The sequence below is a fragment of the Brassica rapa genome, chromosome A05 (genome assembly GCF_000309985.2).
Source record: "Brassica rapa cultivar Chiifu-401-42 chromosome A05, CAAS_Brap_v3.01, whole genome shotgun sequence".
Lineage (NCBI taxonomy): Eukaryota > Viridiplantae > Streptophyta > Magnoliopsida > Brassicales > Brassicaceae > Brassica > Brassica rapa.
In genome coordinates, this window is record NC_024799.2 from 25,560,273 (window position 1) to 25,574,749 (window position 14,477).

At 38.1% G+C, this 14,477-nt stretch overlaps 4 protein-coding genes across 6 annotated transcripts; all 4 read left to right on the top strand.

Moving 5' to 3' along the window:
- The first annotated feature begins 75 nt into the window (after nucleotides 1–75).
- On the top strand, nucleotides 76–2,009 carry LOC103870517 (coatomer subunit zeta-3). 2 transcript variants are annotated; one of them, XR_004458314.1, is made up of 8 exons: nucleotides 76–125; nucleotides 620–659; nucleotides 746–905; nucleotides 1,022–1,169; nucleotides 1,265–1,342; nucleotides 1,497–1,581; nucleotides 1,698–1,843; nucleotides 1,875–2,009. XR_004458314.1 is itself a non-coding variant. In XM_018658817.2 (7 exons), the coding sequence occupies exons 2-7, from the start codon at nucleotides 645–647 to the stop codon at nucleotides 1,755–1,757; spliced, it is 546 nt and encodes a 181-aa protein (XP_018514333.2). In that variant the 5' UTR covers nucleotides 76–125; nucleotides 620–644; the 3' UTR covers nucleotides 1,758–2,007. The 2 variants fall into 2 exon arrangements, 1 of the variants encoding a protein (XP_018514333.2); XM_018658817.2 differs by having other exon boundaries at nucleotides 1,698–2,007.
- A 233-nt stretch (nucleotides 2,010–2,242) lies between these two features.
- Nucleotides 2,243–6,912, top strand: LOC103870519 (serine/threonine-protein kinase-like protein CCR1). The gene has a single exon (XM_009148650.3). It carries the CDS (start codon nucleotides 2,629–2,631, stop codon nucleotides 4,924–4,926), a length of 2,298 nt encoding a protein of 765 aa, XP_009146898.1. The 5' UTR covers nucleotides 2,243–2,628; the 3' UTR covers nucleotides 4,927–6,912.
- Nucleotides 6,913–7,367: 455 nt separating this feature from the next.
- On the top strand, nucleotides 7,368–9,209 carry LOC103870520 (probable E3 ubiquitin-protein ligase LOG2). Its single transcript, XM_009148651.3, has 3 exons — nucleotides 7,368–8,096; nucleotides 8,264–8,771; nucleotides 8,858–9,209. Exons 1-3 carry the CDS (start codon nucleotides 7,615–7,617, stop codon nucleotides 9,011–9,013), a joined length of 1,146 nt encoding a protein of 381 aa, XP_009146899.1. The 5' UTR covers nucleotides 7,368–7,614; the 3' UTR covers nucleotides 9,014–9,209.
- Nucleotides 9,210–9,440: 231 nt separating this feature from the next.
- On the top strand, nucleotides 9,441–14,294 carry LOC103870521 (probable E3 ubiquitin-protein ligase MARCH10). 2 transcript variants are annotated; one of them, XM_009148654.2, is made up of 7 exons: nucleotides 9,441–11,830; nucleotides 12,034–12,175; nucleotides 12,779–13,058; nucleotides 13,138–13,210; nucleotides 13,301–13,391; nucleotides 13,466–13,545; nucleotides 13,624–14,294. In XM_009148654.2, the coding sequence occupies exons 1-7, from the start codon at nucleotides 11,297–11,299 to the stop codon at nucleotides 13,801–13,803; spliced, it is 1,380 nt and encodes a 459-aa protein (XP_009146902.1). In that variant the 5' UTR covers nucleotides 9,441–11,296; the 3' UTR covers nucleotides 13,804–14,294. The 2 variants fall into 2 exon arrangements, with proteins under 2 accessions (XP_009146902.1, XP_009146900.1); XM_009148652.2 differs by having other exon boundaries at nucleotides 12,779–13,210.
- Nucleotides 14,295–14,477: the final 183 nt, after the last annotated feature.

Below are 14,477 nucleotides of genomic sequence, written 5' to 3' on the forward strand. Positions count from 1 at the left end.
AGCGAACCAATCCGGTTATCTGAATTTTAATAACCGGCCAGATAAAACTCCCAGTGTACATATATAACAGAACAAAGTAAAAGAGTATCCATCATTCAAAGGAAATCCTCTGCTCTCTCAAAAAGGTATTTCGATTTCTTCCGTTTTAGCTCTTAGATCCTACGCTTTCGATACGTGAATCTGATTCCTGAATATCATCCATTGCTTCTTCTCCGATCTTGTATTCCGTTGCTCGTTTATGTGTTGTTCACTCTCATCACTCTTGGATCACGATTTTTCGTTCTCAGATCTTCAATCGGACTTCAACATTTTGTTATTGGATCAATATAATTTTACAATGTGGAGATCTGTGCTGGATTGTGTGAATTTCCCCACGAAATTAGTTTTTTTTCGTCATTTGTGTAGAGCTTTTGCTTAGTAATTGTATCTATCAATCCTCTGTAACCGTTTCGCACTGCGGCGTAGCTATATTATATAGAAAAATGAAGCATTGCTGTTTGTTGTGTACACAAACGTTGTGAAATAAATGAGCTTGGGGGGATTTAATTTGAAGTTTTAAATAATGGAGATTCGATTGGTTTAGTGTTACAGCTGAAAATATTTGGTTTTGTGTTTGTAGTGGCGATATCTCAAGTCTAACAACAATGTCAGGGACTCATGTAAGTTCATATCTCATTGTATACTCTTAGCATATGATTATATCTTGCTAAAGTCTCTAGCTTTATCATCATCTGTGGATGAATAGGATTCATGTCCTTTGGTGAAGAACATTCTTCTTCTGGACTCTGAAGGGAAGCGTGTGGCTGTCAAGTACTACTCTGATGACTGGGCGACTAATGCTGCCAAGTTGAGTTTTGAGAAGTACGTGTTCTCCAAGACCTCTAAGACCAATGCTCGCACTGAAGGTTAGACCACACACATGATTCATTTAAAACAATTTTCTTACATGGGCTGTGTACTTTGTATATACTATACAGTCTGTCTCAAATTGCTTATGTTTGGGTTTGACATTTATGTGCAGCTGAGATCACACTCTTGGACAGTAATATTATAGTCTATAAGTTCGCCCAGGACCTTCACTTCTTTGTCACTGGAGGCGATGATGAAAACGAGCTCGTCTTATCCTCTGTTCTTCAAGGATTTTTCGATGCTGTTGCACTTCTTCTAAGGTATTTGCTCGGCTTTACAATCGAATACTTTCCCTTATTTATTGATCAACGATCTCAACAGTCAACGTTTGCTGGCATCCCTTTTTCCATACCAGGAACAATGTGGAAAAGATGGAAGCCCTTGAGAACTTGGATCTCATCTTTCTCTGCCTCGATGAAATGGTCGATCAGGGGTATGAAAGTCTAATGTCTTATCCTTACACGACTTTTGTATGCGAGTGTTAAGCTTCTTAAAGATTTGCTGATGTTTATTGAGTTTGTCCTAGATATCTTAGCATTTAAAGCTATTGTGTGTGTGATTGTGGGTTGTGGAATATATGTGTTCAGGGTGGTTCTTGAAACGGACCCGAACGTCATTGCCGGGAAAGTAGCAATGCAGAGCACAGAAGCTAGTGGTTCACTCTCTGAACAGGTGATGACTATTACAGCTTCTTTTATAGTCTTTGATTTTGGATCAGCTTTGTTGTGGTTTCGCTGAACTTTTTAACGGGAAATTCCTAATTTGGTTTTTACATTTTGGGATTGCAGACACTAACTCAAGCATTGGCAACAGCTCGGGAACATTTGGCAAGAAGTCTGCTTACATGAGTTTGCTCATGTGCATAATACTGTTATGGGATTCGTCTCGTAACGTGTGAAAATCTTCTAATAATTCAAACACTTTGCCTACGGCGTTTTGTCGTTTTCTGCCTACTTTTTTTTTTTTTTTCTGCCTACTTAATCTGAAGTTTGGAGTATTATATAGCTGTTTGTTCAATGCTGGAAATTTTTTGAAGACTGGTTATTGCAGAACCAAGAATTTTAGAAATCTCGATTCGTATAAATCTCTTTTATTGAACTTTTGTAGGAACGACAATCTGTAAAACAACAAACACTTTAAAATTTGGTCAAATAGGCTAGAACTAGAAGACAATAAGGTGGTTATTGCGTTTATCACTCCAAGGCAGATCTTTTTGGCGTTATATGCACTAAAGACGCCGAACAACTTCATCTACTCAATAATTTAACATTTCAGTGGAAAATATTATTCAACTCGGTTTTATATTATGACGGTGAGCTTATAAAAGAACAAAAAATGTTTAAAAGCTTTCAAAAAAGTTGACATGGATTAGATCTTGCTGTCCCCTTCAAGACGCATTTCATTAGATTTTCTATTTATTTGATTTTTCTTTTTGTCCCACCTATTATGAACTTGTCCATCTTCTTTTGTGGAAATTTTACATGCATGAATGTGTAAATGGTTAAGTTACAGTTTATATTACAAGTCGGTAGTCAACGTAAGCTTACCATACAAATATTCTAGAGATCCAAACGAATCCAATAAACAAAATAGATATTTTAATATTTTGTTATTTGCTCATCCATTAGGACGCCACCCACGTTCTCTGTTCCTCACCACTGTCAAAAATGTCAGCTTATGGCCACACTCTTCTCCTTCAGTTCATGAACTTCTCCTCCAATGGAAACTCATCTCTTTCTCCTCTTTCTCTCACTCCTCCTATTCTTATCCAAACCCGGATCCGGATTCGGATCCTCCGGCCCTATAGCGGCCTCCTTCGGCGGCTCCTCTGCTTTCTTCTGCGCCATTGACGCTAGCGGACGCCAAGAAGTTATCTGCTGGGGCAAAAACTACTCATCTCCTTCTTCTCCATCTTCCTCCTCTTCTTCTTCAACTTCTCAAAGCTACAACATTCCTTCCATGGCCGTTCTCTCGGGCGGAGACGGGTTCCTCTGCGGCGTCTTGTCCAACACGTCTCAGCCCTTTTGTTTCAGTTCACTTGGATCTTCTTCCTCCTCGGGTACGGATCTTGTCCCTCTCTCTTACAGGACTACTGCTTACTCTCAGATCGCTGCTGGAAACAGACATGTCTGTGCAGTCAGAGGAGCTTACTATTCCGACCACGACTCTGGAACCGTAGACTGTTGGGAGATAACACGAGCTAGTAACAACACCTTTGTCGCTAAAGAGAGTCCTAACTTCTATGATCAGAACGTTAGTAACCTCGTCTTCAACAAGATTGTTTCTGGTGATGGGTTTAGCTGCGGTGGAGTTAGAGAAGGTGGGGTCCTCTGTTTTGGCCCAAAGTCTTCTACTTTAGGGCTTAACTCAACAACTTCAGACAGCTTCGAAGTGTTATCCGCGGGAAAAACCTCTCTCTGTGCGATCTTAAACTCAACTCGTGAGATTAAATGTTGGGGAGACGAGGACTCTTTTGCTAACTCACCATCTGATGACTCTCGCTTCGTTGCGTTAGCATCTGGTCCCAACCATTACTGTGGGATCCGTGAGGATACTCACGAGGTTGCGTGTTGGGGCAACGCTAACTTCTCGCTGATACCTAAAGCTTCCGGCTTTAAGGCTATTGCGTCGTCGGACTCCATCGTTTGCGGTATAAGAGAAGAGGATCTCGTTCTCGACTGCTGGATGGTTGACGGGTCGTCAACACTAGCGTACGATCCTCCTTTAGAGCTTTGCAGTCCAGGGGTATGTAGAGCTGGTCCTTGTGGAGATAAAGAGTTTGCTTTCAACGCAAGCATCCTCGACGAGCCTGACCTAACGAGTTTATGCGTGAGGAAAGAGTTGTCTCTCTGTTCTCCTTGCGGATCGGATTGCTCTAAGGGGTTCTTCTTGTCGAGTTCGTGCACCGAGAACTCTGATCGGGTATGTACCTCGTGTTCGTTATGTCAGAACAGTTCTTGTTCCGACATTTGTAAGGTTCACAACCGAGATTCTTCTTTAGACAAACATTGGAATCAGCTAGCTCTCATCGTCGGCTCTTCCGCCTCGGCTCTGTTGATCATCATCATCTGTTGTTGCGTCGTGCCACGGTTTGTTACTAGTCCTAACAAAGAAGACGGTTTCAAATCTTGCATAGGAAAGACCGATCTAGAAACCGAGCCACTCGAAATGATCGCCCCTGCTACATCGGTAACACCCTTCGCGCAAGTGTTTAGGCTCTCCGAGCTTAAAGACGCGACCAACGGGTTCAAAGAGTTCAACGAGCTAGGCCGAGGAAGCTACGGGTTCGTCTACAAAGCCGTGTTATCCGACGGGAGACAAGTTGCGGTTAAAAGAGCTAACGCATCTACCATAATCCACACGAACGCTAGAGAGTTCGAAGCCGAGCTGGAGATACTATGCAACATTAGGCATAGCAATATCGTGAACCTCATCGGTTACTCCACCGAGATGGGAGAGAGGCTTCTTGTCTACGAGTACATGCCTCACGGTACGCTTCACGACCATCTCCACGGCGGGTTTTCGCCGTTGAGTTGGGGGTTAAGGGTTCGAATCGCGTTGCAAACAGCTAAAGGGCTCGAGTATCTTCACGTTGAAGCTGAGCCGAGGATTGTTCACGGTGATGTGAAGTCTTCGAACGTGCTTTTGGACTCCGAGTGGGCCGCTAGAGTTGCGGATTTTGGGCTTCTGACGTCGTCTAACGAGAGGAGTTTGGACGTCAAGGGAGATGTTTATGACTTTGGGGTTGTGTTGTTGGAGATTTTGACCGGGAGGAAGCGTTACGATAGGGACTGTGATCCTCCCGAGATTGTTGAATGGGCCATTCCGTTGATTAGAGAAGGCAAAGCGGCGGCGATTTTGGATAAGTATATTGCTTTGCCGAGAAATGTGGAGCCGTTGTTGAAACTTGCTGACGTGGCGGAGTTGTGTGTACGGGAGGATCCGAGTCAACGACCAACCATGTCGGAACTTGTGAACTTGTTGGATCAGTTCGCTAGAGATGGACTGATCTTGTAGTGTTTTTTTTTTTCGGTGCGAGTGTTTTCTATTCTTTTATTTCTGAATTTCAATTGTATAATAAAATATTCATACAGAATTTGTGAAATATAATTATTCAACTAGAGAATAGTGTTGTGGAAATAATTATTTTAAAATACATTGTACAGATCTAACTAGATGTTGTGGATTTTTGGAATCTCAGCTTTTCTCACTTTACAAAATCACAGCTTCTTGTTCTAAAGCTTTCTGAATGGATTGCAAATTATGGAAAAGCATTAGACTGCAATTTTAAAAAATTATTTAAATGAATATATAGTTTAATAACAAGGACTGAGAATTTCAAGCACATATAGAATCAGCATATAAGACCTTAATACCATATGATGTGAGAGCGGATCAAGTTTGAAGACAGAACCGGACCACTCAATCTCCCCCCCAAACCTCGTGTCCGTTGCGCACCTCCAGGGAAATCTCGGCAGACCAGAGCGGATCAAGTTAGGTTTTGACATATGCCTGACTATATATAATACGTAATCTACACACGTTTAAAGGAAATAGCAAAAAGGAAATAATTTTTTGAACAAAAACTATTTTGAATCTCATCGGTTACTCGACCGAAATGGGAGAGGGGCTTCTTGTCTACGAGTACATGCCTCACGGTACGCTTCAGTCTTCACGAATCACGATCATTTACATGAGAAGAACTAGAGGATAGTGTCCAAGGATCTGATCTTAAGAGTAAACATAAGAATAACTTGTTATTAACGAGGCCACAACTTCTTAAATCAGTGTTCACATGAACTCTATGTGTTTTCTGATTTAGACCTAAGATATATTTGACATATGTACACGTAACACTACATTGGTGTTCCAAGAAGATGTCATTCTTCAAATAATATTCAAAGACGCATACATTTTCAGAAAATCCCCACATACGATTTTTAGAAAACAACCGTGATGCGTCTTATGCTTATAATCTTCTTTACACTTCGCATACATTTTCAAAAAATCCTCACGTACAATTTAAAAAAAACCGTGGAAGTTATGCGTCTTATGCTTATAATCTTCTTTACACTTTTGTTTTTGAGTCTGGTATTTGCCTTATTTGATTTAAATAATAACACTACGTATTAAAAATGATTGAATATGTAGTACATGAGAATTAATCCTCTTACATTAACACTTTGTTTTATATATAACAAATCATAGCAGGGTTAGTTATAATAGTTTAATAAAATATATTTACATTCGCAAGTTGCTAGAAAATGGTTACCTGCACAACTTGTTGCATCTCCCAATACTCACTATATTTTATTTGATTATATTTAAACAACATGTTATTGTGATGTATATATATATTAGGGAATTGCTTAATGAAAAGTGTGTGCGAGTGGGTAGGTATGCGATTCTATAACACTTTCTTTACTTTGATTTCGAATCGCACTACCTTGATGTAGAAATCTTTTAAATTGATATATACCTGTAAATTATCAGGATTATAATTTCGAAAACGTCTAACTAAAACTAACATATATCAATATGCAAGTTCACGTGATAATCAAGGATTCCATATATAGTTAAACTTGCTCGTCCGTACTATCTGTCTTTCCTTAAGATGTGTTTTATTTTGTTGGTATTTTGTGTGATGCTTTTAGCTAACGGGTAATCTCAACTTTATATTCATATTATAAGTTTAGCTAATAGTTTTAGAATTTAAACAATTTAAGAGCTCTTACTTTTCTTAAAAGCTTGTATAGTTTTTTTTGTGGCGAAATCAACATATACAAATGATTACTTTCATCTTGTTAAAGCAGTATACACCGTTCAAAGACGAGATAACAAGTTTGATATGAGTTCCAAAACATTAGTTAATCTTTTGGACTAATTAAGAATATTATCTTGGTACAAAGTAATATTATTATAACTTTTCTAATAAAATAATCTGTAGTAATACTTTGTTGACAACAAAACTAATTAATTGCTATAAAACTTAGGCAACATGAATATAGAAGGTGACATTTGACAATGTCTACTAGATATGATGGAGAAAGCACAGAGCACTCAATCATGCATCAAGACAATGATAACTTATTCACTCGTAAGAGTAGCTGGATATAAATATGCAATAAGGGTAGTATGTTAAAGATTATAACAAAACAATAGACGAAAAAGTTATGAGATCCAAATTTTACATTTGAAGAACAAAAAACTCCTCCAAAATTCTTCTATGAACAGATTAATCATAATTCATACGTAATGGTAATGCGACCAAAGAATCTATATATTTATATTTTGTCACGCAACAACATAATGATAAAAATGATAACAGTATAACCTATAATAAACGTTTATAATTAGAAACAAATTTAATAAAAAAAACAAAAAGAAACCATCTCTCAAAAGAAAAAAAAATCTATCTCTTGGAAACATAAAACACCATAGAAAGGTGTATCAATGTTTTGATGAGTGGAGAGTTTCTTGGCCAAACCGACCCCATCATCATCACCATTACCCACTTTCTCCCCTCCAAATTATTATTATTCTCTCTTATCTCTCTCTCTCTTAATTCACCAAAAAGCTCTCTCCTTTTGCTTTTTCAATTTCCTTTCATCTCACTCCAATAATCCCCTGATCTCCGATCCACTCACCAAAACCAAAACTCCCCGAGATTTGATCATCTGGGTCTCCCGAAAAATTCAATCTTTCATGGGAAACATCAGCAGCAGCGGCGGCGATAGACGCCGGAGACGTCGAAGCAACACCCTTCCAACCGCCGCTCCACCACCACCACCACCACCGGCGACAGAACCTCCACCCAATCGCATCGTCTTCGCCGCGGCTACGCCGTACCCAAACCCTAATCAGCATTACCACCAGTACCCCGGCTACTACCCTCCTCCGCCGGGAACCATGCTTCCGTCGCCGTACGATCACCACCACCACCACTATCCCCCTCCTCCTCCTCCTCCGCATCCGTACCACCACCCTCACCCTTGGACCGCCGGCGGGAGATACCCTTACGCTGGAGCCATGGTCCCTCAACCGCAGCCTTGCGTCGAGCATCAGAAAGCCGTCACGATTCGTAACGACGTTAATTTAAAAAGGGAGTCTTTGAAGCTTGAACCCGACCCGGACAATCCGGGTCGGTTTCTCGTCTCCTTCACGTTTGATGCAACTGTCTCCGGCAGGTAGATAGATGAGATTTCCACTTCTTTAATTTCGTGAAAAAAAGACTCAACCTTTGAGCCTAACACGTGAAACTGTTCTGCTCTTCCTCGTGGCCTTTTGTAATAAATCTTCTTGTCTGAATATTAGTAAAAAGCTTATAGAAAGACTCAACCTTTTTGATAAACAGGATCACAGTAATCTTCTTTGCTAAAGAATCAGAAGAATGCGTTCTAACAGCGACAAAGGAAGACGTACTACCACCAATCACGATGGATTTCGAGGTAGGACTTGGTCAGAAGTTCAAACAGCCTTCTGGTACGGGGATAGACTTCTCTCTCTTTGAAGAAGCTGAGCTGTTCAAGGCGGCTGAGGCTGATGTTTATCCGTTGGCGGTTAAGGCAGAAGCAGCAGCGGCTCCGGGTGGTGATGGTGAAGAAGCAGAGAGTGTGGGGTCGAAGAATGCGCAGATCACTCAAGCTGTTTATGAGAAGGATAAAGGGGAGATTAAGATAAGAGTGGTGAAGCAGATACTATGGGTTAACGAGACGAGGTATGAGCTGCAGGAGATTTATGGGATTGGGAATAGCGTTGATGGTGATGATGATTCGGCTGATGATGCTAATGACCCGGGGAAAGAGTGTGTTATATGTTTGTCTGAGCCACGTGACACGACTGTTCTTCCTTGTCGGCACATGGTAAGATCAATGTTTTTTTTATTGCTCAGTTGTGTAGATGGGACTGTACTGATGTGGAAAGTGTAAATGTGTTTGTGGTGTGACAGTGTATGTGCAGCGGATGTGCTAAGGTGTTGAGGTTCCAGACAAATAGGTGTCCGATTTGCAGACAACCTGTAGAGAGGCTTTTGGAGATAAAGGTTCACGGTAATAGTGGAAGCGGGAACAATGCTGAACAAGGAGCAACAGGTGAACAAGAGTAGTCAGAACACACGGCTGAGTATGGATCGATTGTTACAGCTTCTTTCGACCATCGATCATATATATTTATATATGCATATGTTTGATATATGTGTTGACAATAATACGTGTGATTGCTAATTATATAATACAGAAATTTCGACGTTCAGAATAACAACAATCCTTGAATTATCATTGGATACAAGAACGTTTGTTGCAGTTTCTTATTTAGCTAGTTGCTCAGCTGGAAGCTACAGTGGCAGAGGTATCTCTAACTCTTAACATTGGTGTTCTTAAGATCCGAGGTCGCTCTGTCCACCTGTGAGCGTGTTTAAGAAAGTTCAGATTACAACTGACGAAATTTAGACAAAAGGAAAGGACATGTTCGGTGTTTATCCATCAGAGGAACTTGCCTATACAAGTTAGTGCATGTATTAGTGTGGTGACATGGATCATCAGCTCAAGTACTGAATAAGGGAAGTGTGTTAATAACTGCACTTTTAACAAACTCACCTCGTTTATATCATGTTTCTTTAAAACATCAAAACAGCCAAGGCAGATACTTTGATCAACGTTTTTAAAACTCATCAGCTCTGCAGCTTCCGGAAACTTATCATAAAGCACAAATTCAACAATCTAGATCTAAATGGATGTAAGATAGTGAAAACACATTACAAAGTTTATGATTGACATATACTTACACTGCACTAATTAACCATCGTGACATATTCTTGTAACCAACACTACGTTACTTGCTTATAGTTGTTATGTAACTATTGTTGGAGTCCAACTAATTGAGCATGTATTATGAGAGTCATTTTGATTTATTTATTTTAACTGTTTGTTGTTCTTTTTTTTTTTATCTATGTTTGTAACTAATTGATACAAAAGAAACACTTGAAACAAAGATTAATAGAAAAAGGTTTTATAACCAATTAATAAAGTGAAACCAAAGTTCCATTTCCTCAGCATGTGACACAAATACCAGAAGGTTCTACTTCTACTGCCATAAATATCGCAACGTGTCTCAAATCTTCTGGCTGGCTGACATCTGAAAGTTGACTAATTTGAGTTTTTTTTTCTTTAGACAACAGATTTTTAGATATCCATAGATGTGTTCACTTAGATAAAACTCATATATTTATAATTGTGTAGCTGGATATTCGTATTATTCTATAGATTGTGCTGTCAAGCAAGTCAGAGTTTGTATTGTATCCTTTCACCCCCCTTGTCTCTCGAGAGACCACTGATAATTTGATGTAGATACGCAGTTGACTAATTGTAAATAAACAGAGGTACTCATAATAAAGTAATAATAGATCGGATCATATATGGAACGAACATGTCCGGGAAAAGATACTTTAAGACCAGAAAAATTAGAAATGGTGTCCCATGATAAGACCATAACCAGAAGTTAATACATATAAATATACTATTTAAAAAACATTCTTAGTAAAAAGATTTTATTTTAAGAATGTTTTCATTTTGATGGATTGCTACATGAAATGATAGCTAAGGATTGAATGACATATATCTAGTTATGTAATAATTTATTTTCGGAAGTTCTGAATGTTTTTTTTTTTTTTTTGTAAACTAAGTTCTGAATGTTGACGTTGTAATCTTTTATATTTATTAATGAAATATGCTTGTTTGCTGTAAAATAAAAAGTGAATGACAAATTGACATTGCATACTTGTTTACATATATGTTACGTTATTTTGCTACGTACAAATATCTATGAAATGGACGAAGTTATTGATCTACCAATTACAAAGTAGCTCATCAAGTCAAGAACAAGAAAAAATTTCCAAACATAACCACACACTTGTTAGAAGATTACACAGTAACTTCTGTCCTCTGTCCTTCTTTAGTTTAGTTAACACATACCTCTTCTTTAGCCTAATATTTGCAGATAAACGATAAAAACAAAATAGTTGAGATTGTAATATGTGATTGAAGTAACACTTAAGATAATTCAATACCAGCAATATCCAAACATCGAAATGCTAACCATAGTCAAAAGAGTAGTATAGATTATCTTACCAGTATGATGAGAGCATTAAATTAATTAATTAAAAGAAAGAGGACAAATTAACCTTTTGAAACTGAGAAACGGACAAATGATATATATATACTATCTGAAATGAATGATCACATTTTCTCAGTTTCAGGAACTCAGAAAAAAAAGAGAACTCTCTGAAAAAGGGTTCCTGAGTAAAAAAAGGTTCTGATTTTAAATCTTTACTAGATTCTTCTCTGCTCTCTTTTTTTTCCCTATCTCCTGGGTTTCCTTCTCAGCTCCGTTGATGGATGATAGAGACAAAGCTCTTGAAGAAGAACATAAGGATGGAGATTCTGCTGAGATTGCAGACGAAGAGCAGCTATGGAGGCGAGGTATTGTCTCATCAAGACCACCACAAGATACGGGAGATGATCTTTTGAGACGTAATGCATCCTTAACATCAAGCCCTATTGCCAAAAGAGTCAACTTCTCTCCAATGCCCAGCCCTAGAATCTTCCAGCGTGGTGCTTCCCTCAGTCCTTGTTCGTCCTCTTCAAGAAACAGACCTAATAATAGCCTGAAGAGTCTGATCCCAAAGTTGACCTTCAAAAACAAGAACAGCAGTAACAGTAACATGGATATCGAGAAAGCTGCGGATTTGGCCTTTGGTGCGTCCCCTCCTTCTTCAGGAAACGCCAGAGAGAGATCCACATGGACGCTCAGTAATATTTTAGCTCCAAGGTTGAAGAAAACTGAGTCCTTGCCTGTAACCCCTATAGCTCACTCGAACCCTGGGTCCACACATGGGAGATATGTGGTTGATCAGGTTGCTTCCATGGTGAGTAACTTCAATAATTGTCGATCCATGTGAAATTATACTGTGGTTTGTGCTGTTATCTCTTTGGAAATAGACGTTTTCTTGTCACGCACGTCGTCTTGGTCTCATTAGAATATGTTTTGAGTAATTCATTTTCCTTGTAAGACAAGTTTAACTGACCAGGTTAGCTTCTGCTTTACTTCATTGTTGTTTTGTCTCAACAGAAGAAAGGGCCTCCACTGCCTATTCATCGATCACGCTCTGTTCCAGCATTCAACAAAGATGGAAGTCTTAGGCAATCAGGTGTTTTCCGGGTGATTCCTACTCCGAACAGGACACCAACCAGAAATATTAATAAACTTGACGGTTAGAGCATTTGCATTTTCTTTCATCATTTGATGTTTTGAACCAACCAATGTTCAATAAATGCTATACTTTACTAAGGCGTTTTATATAGGACTAGCGCATAGGCAGATTATTCGAGGATAAGGTGAAGTCGTTAATGAATTATATGTTTGTTTATTATATATCTTATATTTATATTACATATTTTTTAAAAAATTATTTGTTTAATTAGAAAAAAACTTTGATAAAATATTAAAAAATAGATATATTAAAAAAGAAACTAAACAAACTTGTGAACTTACACTAAAAAACAAAATTGGAGAAAAATATCATTGTTAATATATTGACAAATTGATGGTTAAAAGGATATAACTAAATTAGTCATAATTCACTTTTTGTTACTTGTTTTAGACCAATTTATATTGCTTTAAACCGAGTTGAACCGATTTAGAATTATTTAAACTGAACTGCATTTCATAAATCATTTTTTTTTTAATTGTTTCCGAGCGATTTGCCGCCTATACCCGCTTTTTTAGAACATTAAAGCTAACATACATGAAAGCTTGAGATTTTTTTGTTCTATCTGTAACCAACCCGGTGCCTTATAATAATGAAATGTTTCAGACACGAATGTTGATGGCGGAGAAGATGTTCCTGAGGAAGAAGCCGTGTGCAGAATCTGCATGGTAGAATTGGGAGAAGATTCAGAAGCCTTCAAGATGGAGTGTATGTGTAGAGGTGAATTAGCTCTTGCACACAAAGAGTGTACAATCAAATGGTTCACCATTAAAGGAAACCGAACATGTGATGTGTGCAAGCAAGAGGTTCAGAATCTCCCAGTGACCCTTCTCCGCCTGCAAGATTCTCATTTTAATCTTGGAGCTATCGAGGCTACTCACTTCAGGCAAGTCAAAATCCAAACAAATACCACATTCGATGTTTATGGATGTTATTTGACCGGTAACTCTCGTCTTTTTTTCCAGTGTATGGCAGGACGTTCCAATTCTTGTCATTGTAAGCATGCTTGCATACTTCTGTTTCCTCGAGCAGCTTCTGGTAATTAATATTTAGTGAACAATTTGTATTAGTACGCTTCTCTCTGTACCAAGATTTAGCCACATCTCCTTGTCCTAATATCATTTACAGCTAACCAAAATGAAATCAGGCGCCATTGCAATATCTTTACCGTTCTCTTGTGTTTTTGGTCTTCTTGCCTCGATGACGTCAACTACAATGGGTAAGAGTTAGTGAATAGTTTGACATAAAAATCACTTATTATCAGTATAATTGATCTTGGTCATTAATTTGTAGTGAAGAAGCAATATGTATGGATTTACGGCACAATTCAGTTCGGTCTTGTAGTTTTTTTCTCTCACATTTTCTTCTCATTGGTGAGTTTTTTTTTTTAAATCAAAATACTCTGCTTCTTGTTGTATCTTCCTAATTTATGTTTGGTTTTACTTCTGCAGGTTCACATGCAGCCGGTTGTGTCTATTCTCTTAGCCACAGTATTTGGTTTTGGACTCACCATGAGCAGCGCAACGGGTATAGTCGAGTTTTCAAAATGGAGGAGACGCCGGAGGACAGCTGAACTTCCAAGCAGTAGTCAGGTGGATCCACCACCAGTTCAGAGTATCTCTGGATCATGAAACTGAAGCTAGAGCTCTGGAGCGGTTTATGGTAACCAAATCAGACCATTTCGGGTCGAGTTTTCAAGACATCTGGATGGTGATCCATCTATTTAGAGACGTGAGAATAGATTGGTCATTTGGGTGGTCTATTTTGTGTGTGAATGTGAGTGTATATCAGCTGATGTGTTCTAAAAGTTTATTTTTGATACTTTCTTGTACAAAAAATAAATAAATACAAAGGAAGTGTTTTGGCTTGTACAAATGTTGTATCATTTGGGATATTAATCTCTGGCAAGTATAGTACTTGGAATAAACCTCATTGATACTTCTATTGAATATGAAGGAAAATTGTTCTATGTCCCAGATGTATCATTTGGGACATTAATCTCTGGCAAGTATAGTGTTTCAAAAAAAAAAGGATAATATTTTTAATCTGCTAAATAGTATTTTATCCGTTCATGAAAGATGAATTTTCTATAGTATTTAGTTTACCCATAAATGAATAGAATTACATTGTTACAAAAAAATAGAATTACATAAAATTTAGTAAATTTCTATAGTATTTAGTTTATCCATAAATGAATTTTCTATAGTATTTAGTTTACCCATAAATGAATAGAATTACATTGTTACAAAAAAAAATAGAATTACATAAAATTTAGTAAATTTAATAAGGTATGTGTATGTATATA

Excerpts from the sequence above, each read along its gene's own strand:
- LOC103870517 (XM_018658817.2), top strand. Across the intron at positions 906-1,021 it reads GACCAATGCTCGCACTGAAG|CTGAGATCACACTCTTGGAC; the intron begins GTTAGACCACAC and ends ATTTATGTGCAG. Across the intron at positions 1,170-1,264 it reads GCTGTTGCACTTCTTCTAAG|GAACAATGTGGAAAAGATGG; the intron begins GTATTTGCTCGG and ends TTTCCATACCAG.
- LOC103870519 (XM_009148650.3), top strand. The coding sequence starts at position 2,629 with ATGGAAACTCATCTCTTTCTCCTCTTTCTCTCACTCCTCCTATTCTTA.
- LOC103870520 (XM_009148651.3), top strand. The coding sequence starts at position 7,615 with ATGGGAAACATCAGCAGCAGCGGCGGCGATAGACGCCGGAGACGTCGA. Across the intron at positions 8,097-8,263 it reads GATGCAACTGTCTCCGGCAG|GATCACAGTAATCTTCTTTG; the intron begins GTAGATAGATGA and ends TTTGATAAACAG. Across the intron at positions 8,772-8,857 it reads TTCTTCCTTGTCGGCACATG|TGTATGTGCAGCGGATGTGC; the intron begins GTAAGATCAATG and ends GTGGTGTGACAG.
- LOC103870521 (XM_009148652.2), top strand. The coding sequence starts at position 11,297 with ATGGATGATAGAGACAAAGCTCTTGAAGAAGAACATAAGGATGGAGAT. Across the intron at positions 13,211-13,300 it reads GTTTCCTCGAGCAGCTTCTG|CTAACCAAAATGAAATCAGG; the intron begins GTAATTAATATT and ends TATCATTTACAG. Across the intron at positions 13,392-13,465 it reads GATGACGTCAACTACAATGG|TGAAGAAGCAATATGTATGG; the intron begins GTAAGAGTTAGT and ends ATTAATTTGTAG.